At 34.1% G+C, this 16,747-nt stretch overlaps 1 protein-coding gene across 2 annotated transcripts in view; it reads left to right on the forward strand.

Annotated features, from left to right (window-relative positions):
• Positions 1 to 1,556: 1,556 nt before the first annotated feature.
• The window catches only part of LOC106665877 (limbic system-associated membrane protein-like), a 489,908-nt gene continuing 474,717 nt past the window's right edge, over positions 1,557 to 16,747 (forward strand). For both annotated transcript variants that reach the window (XM_014392677.2, XM_014392678.2), the window contains exon 1: positions 1,557 to 1,671. In XM_014392677.2, the coding sequence (XP_014248163.1) occupies positions 1,623 to 1,671 (49 nt within the window). In that variant the 5' untranslated portion in view covers positions 1,557 to 1,622. The remainder of the gene's footprint in view (positions 1,672 to 16,747) is intronic.

The following is a 16,747-nucleotide window of genomic DNA, read 5'->3' on the forward strand; positions in this document are numbered from 1 at the left end:
CCATGAAATTTGTGAATTCTCAAATAAATAACCTTCTATATTGTGAGATTTACCCAGAGTTTCTTGAGATCTGTGGGATCCATATTGATTACTTTTATTATCTTACTATCACTATTTAAATTTTTGGAGGGTTCGAGGGAAAAGCTACATATCCTTAGTTTATATACTCGTAGTTTTTATTCTTTGTTTAAATAAACAGTTCACTGAAAATTACTGTTGAGGCAGTGTGATATGTGCAATTAGTGAAGCTAGATAAGGCGAAACTCTGACTTCTTTGAATTTGGAAGATTTGCCTATGTCAAAAACGACCCGGGTAATAAATATCGTCTGATTTTGACGCGATGTCCTTCGATATTGAGAAGAATATGTTCGAAGGTTAGATAAGAGCATATGGTGATGTAAACGTGATTGAAGGAATGTGAAGCATAGAAAAATTCTGTATGTTTCAATAAATGAAATGAAAATTTTTCCATTAAACTGACAGGACTGAACCTGATCGAGCTGTCAATCGACCGGAGAGAACCTGTCCCAGGGTTTAGGTCTCAAACCGGAGGTTATACGTTGAATTTTGATGTTTTTTTTATTCAATCCATTACAGTTCGTGGTCCGATTGACCAATTAACATTTTTCAATTAATTAATATTTATGAAAGGTATTGGTTGAGATAAAAAAGTTGGTGTCACGAGAGGGATTCGAACCCACGACCGTCGGCTAAATACGCCGCTACTCCCACCTCAACCTCACCTCTTGAATTTGCCCTCCTTTTTCCCATTTTTCAAATGTCGTGTAATCTATTTGATTCTCGGCGACATATGAAATGGCCACGGAGAGCTTTAGTGAAGATATACTTCAGTTTAATTATTAAATCCATTTCAGTATGTGGTCCGATTGACCAATTAACATTTTTCAATTAATTCATATTTATGAAAGGTATTGGTTGAAATAAAAAACGTCAGATGGGAAGTTAGCGTCCGAGCGGATCGAAGTCAGGATAGCCCAAGTGGTAGAGTAGTGGCGTATTTAGCCGAAGGTCGTGGGTTCGAATCCCGCTCGTGACACTGACTTTTTTATCTCAACCAATACGTTTCATAAATATTAGGTTTTTATGTTTTAATTTTTTTAATAAAAAAAAATATTTTTAGTTAACCCCACACATGGAAACGACGAATAACTTGAAAGTGTCGTCTTGAAAGTCTCTTAAGTGTGATTCCAATATAGTAAGTTAGGTCTGAATATCAAACTTGGACGAAATATCCAAATCGAACAAAAGTCATAATAGGGATCATAACTCCATTAATTTCATGTTTTGACAACCAGAAGACGGCCCTTTTTCACAAGATTGACAAGAAAATATTGTAATTAAACTCGTATCAAAACTCCTCCATTGAACTTAATGACAAGCATTCATAAAGATTGCAATAGATCGAATTGATTCTCGAAAGTTTGGAAAAACGTCGAGAACCGGGGGTGGAAACGGGGCTTCGGGGTGGGACGTCGCGGAGGTGCGCTGTTTCGACGGCCGGGGGGTTGAAATTCCTTCAGTCTTTACCCGCCGTTCGTACCAATAACATCTAGCCTTTTCCGTCGAAAAATCTCGCCGCGATTTCGATGTCGTCTTGAAAATGGAGCTCCACATCATTATAATCGCAGTCTGCTTTCAACTCACTCAAGGTACAAATAAAGAAAAAAAAATTACAATTAATATCCGCTAATTTTTACTTAACTCTTGATAATTTTTTTCCTATTCCTATAACTCTTATCCTTGAGAAAACAAACCTTGGTGACATTAGTATAGCTCAAAAATGGAAAAAAACGCCACTCTTAAAATGAAAAATGTTACATAGAAAAAAATCATATTTATATATGATATATTTAATGTATGTTTACTACGCAAGTCCTAAAGCTACACGCGATAGAATATACTTTAAGCCAATTTTATCATCACTTGCTTTGGGTCCATAAAATCTTCCATAAAAATTGAATTATTGTACAGTATTATATATGTGATGTTTATGCAATATTATAAAATAGCACCAACCAATTTCGCAAAATGGAATTAATCGTTTTATTAAAACAAGCTTAATTGAATATACATTTTTAAAATTTTATGAGACAATATCAGCAAAATATATTGTCCAAATATTCTGCAAATTGGAGAATATTTTAATAAACAAATTCAATACAATTAAAGAAATGCTTCCCAAACTTTCTAAAATAACAAGTGTTCTTTGGCATTACATAACTCAAATATATGAATTATATTAATTAATCACATTCAGTCAGAAAAGTTTATTTTATTTTTTAATTATTTAACATTTACCTCTTATCTTATTTTTAAATATTATGTGTACCTCACATTTGATACATCGTCTATTTTCAACTAACCGTTGATCACCACATTATTATTTTTACATCATTGGTTGGAAAACCGCTATAAGATAGTGAAACCTGAGACAATTGACGTTTCAACGTCAGCAACTAAACATTATTTAATTTTTTCAAAATTAAATTTTAAACTACTTTTGTTGTATTCTACATATTTCTTTAAAGCTGCTAGTTATTATATGGAAGGTAATAAACAAAAATTTCACAATCAACACGAAATACTTTTATTCTATTAAGGAATTTATGAATAATTTAAAGTATCAATTCACTTCTATAAATTTGAAGTAAATTCTGAATTAAAAAATGACCATTTCTCCACATCGCAATATAATTCAACCGATTATTTTGGTTGGCTAATCATTGTTTTATTGACACAAAAACATATAAGATTTAGGGGCAATGACTGCAAATCAGGTAAATCATAAACTACTGCAGGACCTCACTCCATAAAGGAAGAAAAGTGAACATACTACTAGTAAATCCAGTAATATTCAAACAAAACACATTCAACCCTAAAACTTGCAAACATATAAACAACTATTTGCGTACATAGTTTACACCATTCAAAACACGATACTAAAAAGATAACACGACAATTAAAAAGAAAAAGTACCGGAACAAAATAAAAATAATCCAGACTTAATTCACCAAAAGCACTGACAAAGTCAACTCCGACACACCACCTCTCACTCTCTTTATAAAAGAAACTTGACTTCACAGAAATCACACTGAAAATGGCGAAATAACAGGCAAACCCAGGACAGGCAGACGAACATGATCGGTAACTACTATGTAAAAGTTCATCACATTGTACGCAGACGTTTCACAATACCGTAATGATTACTATTGGGTTGTCCGGAAAATAATGCAGGATTTTAAGTTTTCATTAAAAAAAATCTATATAAAATATTCTGTTTACGTTTACAGGATTACTCATTTGTATNGGGAAATTATTTTGATTAAAGAACATTGCTTTAAAGTAACTAGTTTCTTTTTTTTTGTTTAATACCAAAATCCTGCATTATTTTCCGGACAACCCAATAATAATAATTTACATTTTAAAAGGTAAATAATGAGTAATAGTGACGAGATTTAAATGATAAAACCTTTAATTCCTATTTACAAACAATATCACCGTAACATTAAAAGCCAGTGATGATATTAACTTATTTGTACTACAAAGAAAAATAGTCTTCAAACAAACGCTAAAAGAAAAAATACCCATATTTTTGGTAAATTTGTTATTTTTCATTACTCGTCTCCTTCAAAATTTTCAACGAAACAACAATAAAAATATTTAAGGGGGCGTCGGTGGCCGCAACGATTTAGGCGTTGACACGACGCTCATCACTGTAAGGTAAAGGTCGCGGGTTCGGTCCCGCATTTGAACCCGACATACTTAGAAATGGGCTTTTTTCAAAAAGAATATAGTATATACTATATTTTGTCTACTGGTCAGCTTGCTTTGTTGGTTTGTCAAAAGAATTTCGTCACTTCGCCATCTTCATTGGGTTACTATGGGTCCGAGTCAGTCGCGTTCTTACGTAATTGAAGGGAAATTTGTGGTTGGTGCTATCTTCGGTTTTGCGTTTTTCAGTGTTAAACATTGGAGTTGATGAAAATTTAAAACGTGTCGACAGACCGAAACAGCGAGATTTTATGTACGATGTTTTTTATTCTCCTAGAAAAGAAAATCTGTAAAACACAAATTGGGTTTAAAGAATGAACAAGAAAATATAAAAGAAACAGTTTATTGAGAAAAAGTTTTGATTTATGTTTATAAATGTTTTGTTTTTGATTTTGCTATGTTATTCAGTTCAATGATGTTCAATGTGTTATCTGCGTGTTGACCGGTGTCTAATTAACCGGTGATTTTCTTCCGCACGCGTTGTGGCGAGAATTAGCCACCCATCATAGCAATTTAACATTTATCGGTGAAGAACAGTTTGGAAGCATCTTTTCAACGGTGAGACTAGCAAATCGTCATTTTATTTATTTTTATGAGTTCAAATTTTTTACATTTTTAATCCATCATTATCAAAATATTGAATTAAAAAAGAACTTATTTCAAGTACCTGAAAATTATTGTAAAGTGGTGATGATGCATTGGATTGTAAAATAAAACCAGTATAGCTTTATAAATTTTTATGGCCTTTAAAAATGGGTTGTAACGGAAAGTTGGGTGTATGCATAAAATACCTAAAATTCCACGTACAGGAATTTTTGTAGCAAGTTAACAACGTTAATGCGCGTCTAATAAACTCTGATCAGCTCATTTTAATAGAACCCAAAATATGAAATCCGTACTAAATTTTTTTTTTTTAATTCATCATCGTTGTTGGGAATATAGAAAGAAATACCTGTATTTTGAGCAATATGATTCACAAGAATAAGGGTTTATCTCATGTACGACCCCGGAGCGAGTGGGAGAAAAATACAAAGAACACCATGTTGGACTTAAACCTCCGAGTAGAACAGAGTTGTGCAAACGTTACATTTATTGATTTCGGCCTTGTTAACTTTCCCAATAGTGAAATTCCGATCCCTGGTCCGCCTATTTTCGCTGTTTGAGTTCAAACGTTTTACAACATGGCGTTCCAGCAACGGGCTGACTGGAGAAACGTGAAGATTCGAAAGGGTCTGTTTTTGATTTATCGCAGCTTTTACCGTGATTGAACACAACCACCGAGGCACCTGTAATCAGTGGAAAAGAACTGAGAACAGATTGAAACAATGTGTGAAAATCTGATAACTAAAAGTACGCGCCATTAATTAAATAGTAACTACCTCTATTTACAATTAGAATGTAATAAAATTATTGTTTTAAAATTAAAAATTCACTGTATCATTAAAAGATCAAGCTTTTATGGCTTACTAGTGAGTAAAAATCCAAATAAATAATTATACTTATTAAAGCAAATACGAGAAGATTATTTCCGGTTGAATCAGAAAATTTTCCGTAATAATGGTCCAAGTTTTTAAATAAAATAAGGTCAATGTCGTGGAAGTTGGTGTCCGAGTGGATCGAAGTCACGATAGCTCAACTGGTAGAGCAGCGGCGTATTTAGCCGAAGGGCGTGAGTTCAAATCTCGTCACACTGACTTTCTATGTCAACCAATACCTTACTTAAAGATTAACCAATTTTAGAAAAAATATTAAATGCTATTTTAATATATATATAGCATNTGAAAGATATCACGTCCTGGCGTCGGAAAATCGTGATATCTTTTAATCTAAACATTTCTCTTAAAATCTATAAGCACCGTTGAAATCCCCGTTAATTTTTCAATAAGAAGATGAAGGTGGCAAAACGTATATATATACGTATACATATATATATAAATATTAAATGCTATTTTAATATATATATAGCATTGATGAAAAAGGCTTTTCATTTTTAGAGATGTCAGTTTAATAGATAAATATAAATTATTCCTTTTATTTAATGTTTTTGGTTGAGATGAAAAACCATAGATAAAAAGGAAAATAACTGGAATAATTAATATGGTCAATTATGACCACTAAGCAAATGTGGATAAATATAAAATTAACGAATTAAACCCCTTGTCAATAGAAATTAGCCCCATTGGCGATATTTCAGTTATCTTGCTGAATAATCATAAAAGGCAATGGCCATTTAAAAATGTATTCGACTGTTACCAATTTCGTTTTGGCTTCGAGTTTTAGGAATTTTGCGTCGAAGGGATTTCCCCTTTTAGCAGTTAAACTTTAGTCTATTGTGTCCGATTTCTGCTAGTGGTTTTCCTAAAAGATTTTCGTTTCTTTAGTATAGTAAGGAATTGTCAGCAGTATGTTATGAAAAGCGTATAGTGCAGAGTTATGGTTGTCCTAGTTACTAAACTTTTCTTAGCTTTATTTCCTTTTGGGTCTACCTATTGAAGGAATAATCCAAGTTAGTCATCTGTTTAAGTTTAATTCTATTCAAGTTGTATTTTATTGGAGCATGACCCGTAAATATACCAGTTATTGTTTTTAATAGTTTTCTATTCAGTAGGATCTTCCACTTTTCTCATTGGGTTGTTTCTGCGAGTAGTCCATTTTGCCTGCCTCGTGCATGCATACTAACCCAAGATTCCTGTTCTAATGTGGGTATAAGATGCCAAAAATTTTAGATTTTGGTCATGTGTTGTTCCGAGGATACATTTTAATACGTCTACTCCATCGTTGCCTAAAATTCTCTCATGACCACCGTTGGGCTATTTATAGATCCCAGTTTTGATATGGTTGTTAAGCAGTTGCATACAAACCTGGAGAGCCATTAGAGATGCGTGGCTATCTGATAGAATTGTTATTGTGGCACCCTTGAGATGTTATTTATTTCATATGCACTTGTATCTATGACTAGCAGTTTGGCTTCAAAAATGGTTGTGGTGAGACCAAGAGCTAAGTGGTGCCCACGATTAGGCCCTTTATGCTCATACCCGGTTTCTTATCTTTCGGCCGTCTGTATAACATAGAAGAGCTTTGCTTTCTTATAAATAATTATGTAGCTTTTTTGTTTGATTTACCTTTCTTACTTTCTTTACACTGTCCGATGAATTTTCAGTTCGCTGCTACTCTTTTAAAATTATTGGTAAGGGCAGCAAGCTGAGGATACGTTTCTTTGCGGCTGTGGGTGTTGTTTTATGAACACCAGTACTAAAGCATGATATTCTTTGAGCTTTTTGTACCAGATGCCCATCATTTCTTTTAAACAATATATAGAAAACAATATATAAGAATAAAAAAGTAATTCTTTAAATATTCCAATCAAACTTGTCTTTACTAAGGAGCATATCGGGAAGGGTTTGGGATGAAAGGTGTTGGACTAGATGTTTGTGGTGAGGGTCCAGGGCTTACTGGAGGCGTCACTATCGACTCCTTACAGTTTCGAGGACAAATGGGAGTAGATTTGAAATGCAATGATTTGAAGTATTTTGGACGCGATCCTTTGGAAGTTGGAACGCTCTGTTAACCCACAAAGTTCGATTTTGTACACCCAGATTATTTGTACTGTAGTATGAGGAGTTTGTTTTGTTGTGAAAGTTTCGAACACTTGTCAATCAGTCTTTTGAGTAGTTTATACCGTCTGTTCAGTTATACTTCTTTAAAATCAAGTTTAGGTTTGAAGTAGGTATTTTATAGATATAAAGAAGGAAATAGCAAAGACACTGGTTGCTGGGAGAAAAAATGAGTTTTAGTAAATTGATGGAGAAGGGTGAATGTTATTTGCAGGGATTGGTTTTGTTGAGTCTGATCCTCTTGGAAGATGGTTCTCGATGGAAAGATGGTCTTGGAGGTCTACCAAGGCCGCTACTGGAAGGATGGCGGATCATTATCTTTAAAAAATATTTAGTTTTTCATATTTAAAACTTGTATTATATATTGATTGAAATTAAACATTGATTGTTGAAAACAAACCTGATAATCAGTTCGATAAAAGTTAGTGTTCTGTAAAACCATAACATTCAAGGCTATCAGTTTTTCCTTATTCCTGGAGGTAATAAATATGTCAAACGATATTATTTGTCGTAAAAAAGTAGACGTCGCTCCTTTCTAAATTCGTTTATTTCATCAAAAGAGTACGAAGCTGTACGAAGGGGGGGGCCGGTCAGGTACAAATAAACGTATCTCGCCAACACATCCAATCTCATACGGTCAGCTATTATTCACAGTTGACACAGTAATTGTTCTGAAACGAAAAAAAACTTCTTTGACTCGTCTGCTGCGACCGTGCCGAAAGGTGATCAAGGCAAAATCAGCACACAAAGTGCAGAAAAATGAATTGGAATCATTTCCAAACGTGACAATTAATCAAAACTGGAAACAGGAAATATGTTCTGTTTTTACTTTCTTCACGGGCAAAAAACTTTTTCTGCAATAAATTTATATTTCACAGGTTTGATTTTATCCGACGTTACACTTGCAGTTTTTCGTTGCAGAATGCAAGGGAAAATATAATTATTCGGAGATCGTGAGATGCGGTCTGGTGTGACGTAGGTTTTTAGAAAAATATTTTCTTTATCGTGCCAACGTTTCGATCTTTATTGAGATCATCTTCAGGGCTCAAAGTGTGTCGTGTTGAGAGTGCGCCGTGTGAGAGGGGAAAATATAATAAACATTTTTCACTCGGAAATATGTTGATAAACGTCTGGGTAGCCGGACACGTCGAGCTGGAGGGCAACGATCTTGGAGACGAGAGGCGAAAGCTGGAACATCTTGCCCTCTAGACAGATCTCCGTGATCCGGAACTGACGAGTAGCAAAGAACGCAATAAAAGAACGTTGGCAGCGACAAAGGAAAGGTATGAAAGACGCACCGAAGGTCTGGAACGCAAGGAAGGGATGCTCACCCGTTTTAGGATAGGCCATACCCGACGCACGGACTCACTCACGGTCCCACTTGTAGAGAAATGTTTCTCAGTGTGTCACTTAATCGAGGAGAGTAAGCCTTGGCCCTTTACAGGGAGCGAATAGGCACGGCACCCGACATAAAGACAGTCCTTGGGCACGGTAGTGGACTGCTTGGTCCTCTGTTCCGATTTTTAAGTGATTTTTATTGTGTGTATAGTTGTTTGTTTGTGTGACTGAGTAAGTGAGAGAGCCGATGGCGGAATATCGGGCACTCATTGGCAACACAGATCATTGGGAACTGATATAACTCAATTGTCGATATTAAACAAATGTTTTTTTTTTCATTTTTAATTTGTCTGCGTCTTTTTAAGTCTGTTTGCCTTTAAAACTGAAGACGATGGCAACAATTTTAATTTTGAATTGTTTATCATCTCCAGTTTGTTTGTTGACGATTGTGAGTTTGTTTATTCTCTTTGTTTCTAACAGAGATATACCTAAGTATTATATACTGTTGAAATGGTAGATATTATTTTAATATTACGTCAGTAGCTGAAATATTCCATTTCTTAGTATAATTAGAAGTGTTTAATAAATTCAGACTGTTTAATTATTTGATATATTTTAGCTCTTTTCTTACGTCTGGGTGAGTATTAGCATTCGATCATGTCTGGCATGATGGGATGCTGTGTAAAAGCAAAGTTCCTCACCGCTACCTATTATCTAATCCTAAAGTCTTACCTTCCCGATCGTTACTTCTCGTTACGTACGGCTCTTCCCACTCACTCATCTAATTAAAATTAAACTAAGTAAACATACATATTTTATGCTGAAATCAGACTAAATTATGTTACCAGTATCCGAAAATTTGCAGAATCATGGTACAAAAACGCGTAAAACTACCATATGAGGTCAAATCACATAGAGTCATATTGTTACTTCTTGCAGTCTCTACGATTTTGGACAATTTATAACCAAAAATATTAGAAAACAAAAAATTATCTCAGATCACTAATTTGGATTCCGATCAAAACAGTAAACAATAGACCAAATCCACCGGATGTAATAGAAAAAAAAACCTCTCGAAGGAAATTTTGATCAAACAATCGATCGAAAATAAAAGACGTTCTGTACACAGGCGTTGGACCATGTCTGGCATAAAGGACTTATAATTAAACAAAGATGGATGCTACAAAAGTAGTAAATAGCTACTATCACGTCCTACTAAACTGACAAACATTTTAGAGTCAAACGATAAGAATTATATTCAGAAGAAAGAAAAATAATTAAGAAGAATAAATGCGAGAGTGCCGCAATATTTTACTTGAAAATGAATGGCGTAAAAATTACCACGTTTGCAGATGATACAGAGACAATACCAGTTGAATCAACCATTCTTCTAAAATCCTTTTAAAGGGGTGTAACAACATAAATAAAAATACAAAAATGGATATCAGACTCAATCAGGTTAAACTGGTACGTATAAATTTTACAATAAAGCGATGTAACTAAATATCTGGGAATGACCCTAGATGCCAAGCTGAACTGGAAAGTGAATGTAAAGCAAAAAGGGACAGAAATATATTTACTGTATAGAAAACGATAAAAGTCGGTATGACGCGGACAACCTTACAATACAAAATAAAATAATATGGAAACAAGTCTTGAAACTTATGTGGTCCAAAATAAAATGTTGCGTAGCATAACCGGTAGTGCATTGTACTCAAATTAACACATTTACTAATTAATTGAAAGTAGTTAAAAAGTTGGAAGTAAGTAGGCTTAACGTCCAACTATTCATTGGGTGTCAATTTACAAATTTACACTACTTTTTCCATATTATTCACAATTCAATAGTTTTAGTGGTCCGCTTGACTAATTAATATATTTCAATTAATTAAGGTTTTAGTTGAAATAAAAAAGGGAGTGTCACGAGCGGGATTCGAACCCACGATCTTCGGCACGGTGTTAGTGTCACACGAGGTGTGTGTGATGGGAAGTTAGTGTCCGAGTGGATCAAAGTCACGATAGCTCAATTGGTAGAGCAGCGGCGTATCTAGCCGAAGATCGTGGGTTCGAATCCCGCTCGTGATACTGCCTTTTTTATTTCAAGTAAAAACCTGAATTAATTCAAATTATTCAAAATTTAAAGCTACGAGATATGCCGGGATTCGAATCCAGGACCACTGCGTGGCAATGCGAGATCTAACCACCCTGCCACCGCGGAATCCAATTTGCAATTAAACTTGGGGCTATTAAGAGCGTTTTTATTTTGCCTTTGCTGTTTCGCGTTTTGTATTTGTAGAAAAGCTCCGTTGTATTCGTCGAAACGTAAGGCGAATTAATGTTGAATTTACGTTTTAAATAATTGTGTAAACATGTTTATAAATGTTTACAAACTTTGTCGGTGTATTAATTAGAGCTTAGATCTTTCGTGGTTTTGCTTAATCTGGCTGTTTATCCGTTATAAGAATAACGACCGCTTTGCACTATTTTCGCAAAATTGGATTGCTTGCGTTTCCACATCCGACCTCACGATGTAATATTCCAGACGAAGACCGAGAAATGGAAAATATCCTCCAATCGCGATAAATACATATTTTGTGAAATTTAAATATTTCTAGCTCCTGAAGGCGTTGAGAATCGCGCAGCAGTTATTGAATAAAATAAATATGCAGATGAGATCTGTCGCTGGGTTTTGAGTCATTGTTATGCTTTCGGATGAATGGTCTCGTAGTAAATGAACTTTTGTGAAAGGTCTGATTATTACTGATGATAAATCAACGTTTTTTAACAAGTCTTTTAAAATAATCAACGTGGTTATAATTAATAGAAACATTTACATAATTTTCATAAACGTTTATTATTGATTTAAACTTTTATTAATTATTTATATTTATATTATAACCAAATAACGATAGTTCTGTGTATTTTTTAAAAAGCGAATTGCGGAGTGTATTTAAATTTATCCAAATACATAATTCATATAAACAATCAAAATGAAAGGTTTGTTTTTATTTTATAAGCATTCAGTTAACGAGCTCTTGTTTTTCTGTTAATTTATAAACTGTAAACCTTTTCTTCGATTTTCTTCGGCATGAGAGAGTTTTATATTTTTGAAAAAGAGAAAAGGAAGCTTGGAAAAAAAATTGGAGTTCTTTTCAATCCCCCAGGGCTAATCTATAACAATGACTCCGGTTTTTTGTTATTTCTTTCCGATATTAGAAAAATAAAGAATAAACGTATCCCGAGACAGTGGCAGTGTTGTTGCAAGGCGGAAGGGTAAACACGTATCCTACCTGCCGTTCCCTTATACCGGATGTTTGTAAAGTCCACAAAACTTCCTCTTTTCATTGTTTATATAGATTATGTATTTGGATGAATTGAAATGATAAATCTAAAAATGTGTAATTTTTTAAGCTTAAGGTTTACGTTATGCACTTAATAAGTGTCCATTTAAATATTATTGAACGCTAATTCCCTTTAATTCAAAAAATTTAAAATTCAATTGATCTTAAAGGTTCGGAATTTCATTGCAAATGCACCTTGAAAAGTGTTGTTCTTCATGAAACCTCTTACGTTAGTCCTAGCTTCCCTGCCTATGATTTTTCTATTTCACTATTAGGATTAACTAGTAGTAGAAGTTAAAGATGAGATGGTGTATCGACAAAATGGTCAAAACATTGGTAATAAGATACAATTAATTAAGGTTTTAAGTTGAGATAAAAAAGGCAGTGTCACGAGAGGGATACGAACCCACGACCTTCGGCTTGATACGGGAATCGAAGTCACGATAGCTGAAGTGGTAGAGTAGCGGCGTATCTAGCCGAAGGTCGTGGGTTGGAATCCCGCTCGTGACACTGACTTTTTTATCTCAACTTAAAACCTTAATTAATTGTACGATATTAATTGGTCAAGCGAACCACGAAAAATAGTGAACTTAATGAATTAAAATGAAGTATACTTCACTAAAGCTCTTGTCGCCGAGAATAGATTACACGACATTTGAAAAATGGCAAAAAGAAGGGAAAATTCAAAAGGTGTGGTTGAGATGGGAAGTTGGTACCCGAGGGGATCGAAGTCATGATAGCTCAAGTGGTAGAGCTGCGGCGTATTTAGCTGAAGGTGACAATTTAGGTGAAGACAAGCTTTTATGGCCTACTAGTGAGTAAAAATCCATATAAATAATTATCCTTATTAAAGCAAATACGAGGACATTATTTCCGGTTGAATCAGAAAATTTTCCGTAGTAATGGCGCAAGTTTTTTAAATAAAATTAGGGCGATGTCGTGAAAGTTGGTGTCCAAGAGGATCGAGGTCACGATAGCTCAAGTGGTAGAGTAGCGGCGTAAGCCGAAGGTCGTGGGTTCGTATCCCGCTCGTGACATTGACTTTTTATCTCAACTTAAAACCTCAATTAATTGTATGATATTAATTGGTCGAACGGACCACGAAAAATAGTGAACTTAATTGGTAATAAGGTCAACAAATCAAGTAATGTTAATAAAATTCCAAACCCATGTGTGACGATTATACCATTGCCTGAAATGGAGAACAATAATCTGAATCCTCTTCATTTTAAATGTATCACTTACATACCTGATGTGTCCCAGAAAATCAAAGGCTTGTTCAAATGTAAAATTTGGGACCTGGGAATTGCATACAAATATATAAACAATTTAAATATTCTGCATGCGAAGCTGAAAGCAAAGGTACCAGTGGGCTCGCAATGCAATGTGGTTTAGCAGGTATCATGTGGGAATTTTAATATGAAGTACGTGGGACAAACCAAACAATAATTATCAGCACGGATGAACCAACACAGGTTGGATTATGAGAACAAAAAAGACCCAAGTACGTGCAATGTGCAAACGGATAGATTGGGCTCCATTTCGGTTTATGATGGTCTCCTAAACACATACAGGGTTTTGAATGAAAAGAGGGAACAGAGCGTGCAGCCCTAGAGGCTAAGTTTGTAAACTAGACGCTTAGTCCTTGAACGAGCCCGTAGATCACTTGTAACGGAAAAGCCACCTGAGCCTCATGTCTCTCCCTTGTGGTAGAAGTTAGCACTTTTATTTTTGAGTTATCTATATATAGTACAATTTAAAAAATCTTAACTGTGATATTCTAATGTACCAGAGGAAAAAAGTAACTTTATTATTTATTTTAAGAAAAAGAGACGTGTACTTATAACCGGTAGTGTAACAGAGGTAGGACCACATAGGACCACCAGGACCAGTGTGGTTATAAATAGTTTTATATTATTTTGTTTTATTGTTTTTAATTAACTCCATACTGTTCATTGTTTAGGTACTGAGCTTCACCTAATTTTAATTAATATTAGTATAAATGCAGTTTCTTGCTCTCCAGATATATTTCAACATTCATCGAGTTAAAGATAAATAATTGTTTTTTTGTAATTTTGTTTTTTAAATGATATAACATGTTCTAACTTCGATATTTTCCAAAATAAATAGGCCCTGATGATGACAATATAATCGTCTAAAGCTCGGCAAAAACTTAAAGAATTGTCGTTTCTTCACGGAAGATCCTTTTGCACAAGTAGAAGTAGTCAATCTGTCAAACCACACAGAACTCCTGTTTCTGACTACATGCCATATGAAGCGTTAAAATTCCGGAAGGACGGCTCTGCCCAAATGAAAACTGTTATTTAAAAAAGGCTTCCCGTCATAGAGAGATTTCCCTGATTATTTTCATCCCTGCACTACTCACCACCGTAATTCCAATATTATTTTTCAAATGTGTTAATCATCGGATAGAAGCATCCATCCTAAATTTAATAATATCGGATAAATACTAATTCGTAACGAATAGAAAAATAGTAATGAATTAAATGCCCTAAAATATGTAGGATTATCACTCGATTAAACACTATAGGAAGTAATTAAATGATTGTATAATTTTAATATTTTTAATTTTATTTCTTAAATGCTGATAAATAAAACAAATTCTACATCTTTTCACCATAACCTCTGTAGTAGTTAAACTCTATATTTATGTATTAACAAAAAAAACTTAATCAAAATCAATTTCTAAATTAGTCGAATCATTAATGTTAACTTTTTAAAACTTACAATAGATAATTGCCCAAATTTTAAAATACATTTGATATTTAATATGTAATAATAATGTATCAAAAAGTGTTCAAAGGAGAATAATGTGTTGAGTATGAGATGGACAAGTAGTACAAGTTATACCATTGAGTATAATTTGTGAAACGTCCGGGCTTAGCCTAACTTTCCAGACTACTTGCTACTTTTAAAACCGAGTAATTACTTCGTAACTAAAAAAAAATTGTTAAATTGAGTGAATAAAAATTAAAATTGAGATAATAAAATATCTTCAGTTTAATTTTTATTAAAACGTGATTAACTTAGGTCGTTTTTACGTTTATATATTTACACCTGTGCCAATTGCTGGACTTAATTAAATTTCATATCGGTCTTTATATATAAATACTTTATTAAAAAATGAAATATAATGAGAAAGGAAATCATTCCTTGCATTGGGTTACGGTCACTTAGGACGTCGCTAGTTCAGTTCAAGTGTCAGAGAGGATTATTTGGCATAGTGAGTTATGACCCCCTATTTAGGTTTTTAGCTACATCAAAGACATATTGAATATTAAGGGCGTTGAATGATAAGATTGGGCACATAGAAAAGAGCATTCACGATGGTTAGGAAAATATTGAATAGTAAGGTTTGGTTATGCTGGAGATTCGAACGTTTGGTCAAACTCCAAAGTTCAATTCGGATCTCATAAACGAGGTTTTTTATTTTGCAAAGTCATTTTTCAACTGTCTTTTAAAGAGTCTATAGGGGTTGTTGAGTTCTTGTGATTTCAGTCGCGATATTAGCTCTTTTTAAGTCGTTTGTCAATATATAGCTCGAAGTACCAGACTAATTCAGCTGGTAGAGAACGATAGTGTTGTAGTAAATGCATGTAAATGTTCACATTTATGTGCGTTTATTGGTATTCCTACAAGCTCCATGGATGTAGAGATAAGGGATGGGGATAAATTATCCCCCCCATCCCTATCCATGGATATAACACGCATGCTGATTTTTACAAGACCAAAGAAAGGCGGTATCATCCGAAAAGTCGTCGTTTCAGAATAGGTAGGAATGTCTGCTGTGTGTAATGTGTAGTGGATGTGTTCTAAATATTTCGTTAGAGAGTCGCTGGATCTGTGGCTTACCGACTGACAGGGAGGTGATGACTTGAAAGTTTTGTTGAGTAAATAGGATTTTAGGATCAGGTAGTAAAAGGGAGGACTTTTTTAAACTTTCAGAGGCTTACGTTACATCTAGGATTAAAACGGATTTGCATTCCTTTTGCTCATGTCTTCAACGCGTTGACATTGCTGAAATTGACTAGTGACTGTATCCAAACTGGTAATTAGGAATAAGTGTAGAGGTTAGTGACCGTTAATCGATAGTTATTCAGATATCGTGAGATGCGGTCGGGTGTGATGTAGGTTTCAGAAAAACATTTTCTTTATCATGCCAACGTTTCGATCTTTTATTGAGATCATCTTCAGGGCCTGGGATTTACAAACAATGTTTACATTTAACAAATACATTTAGGATGTGGAAAAGTGAATTTATACAATGCAAAATATATTTTATATTTAAACAAAGTATTTNTGATTGCAAAAAACCCAAGCAAAATCCCACAGCACTCGCTACCCACATTTGAACACCAACACAATTTTGACTTCATAAATCCAAAAATATTACATACAGAACAAAACAAATATAAACGTAATTTCTTAGAAATGGTTTATATCAACAGAGATAAACACAGCATTAATTACAGAACAAAACAAACCTAAACGTAATTTCTTAGAAATGGTTTATATCAACAGAGATAAACACAGCATCAATTACAGAACAGATACATGTAAATTCAGTCGCAGCTACGCCAATATCATTAACCAAATACTATATAGATAACATACATATATCATTACATTACATTCCACAC

Source organism: Cimex lectularius, unplaced genomic scaffold (assembly GCF_000648675.2).
Source record: "Cimex lectularius strain Harlan isolate CLEC.00 unplaced genomic scaffold, Clec_2.1 scaffold12, whole genome shotgun sequence".
Taxonomy (NCBI): domain Eukaryota; kingdom Metazoa; phylum Arthropoda; class Insecta; order Hemiptera; family Cimicidae; genus Cimex; species Cimex lectularius.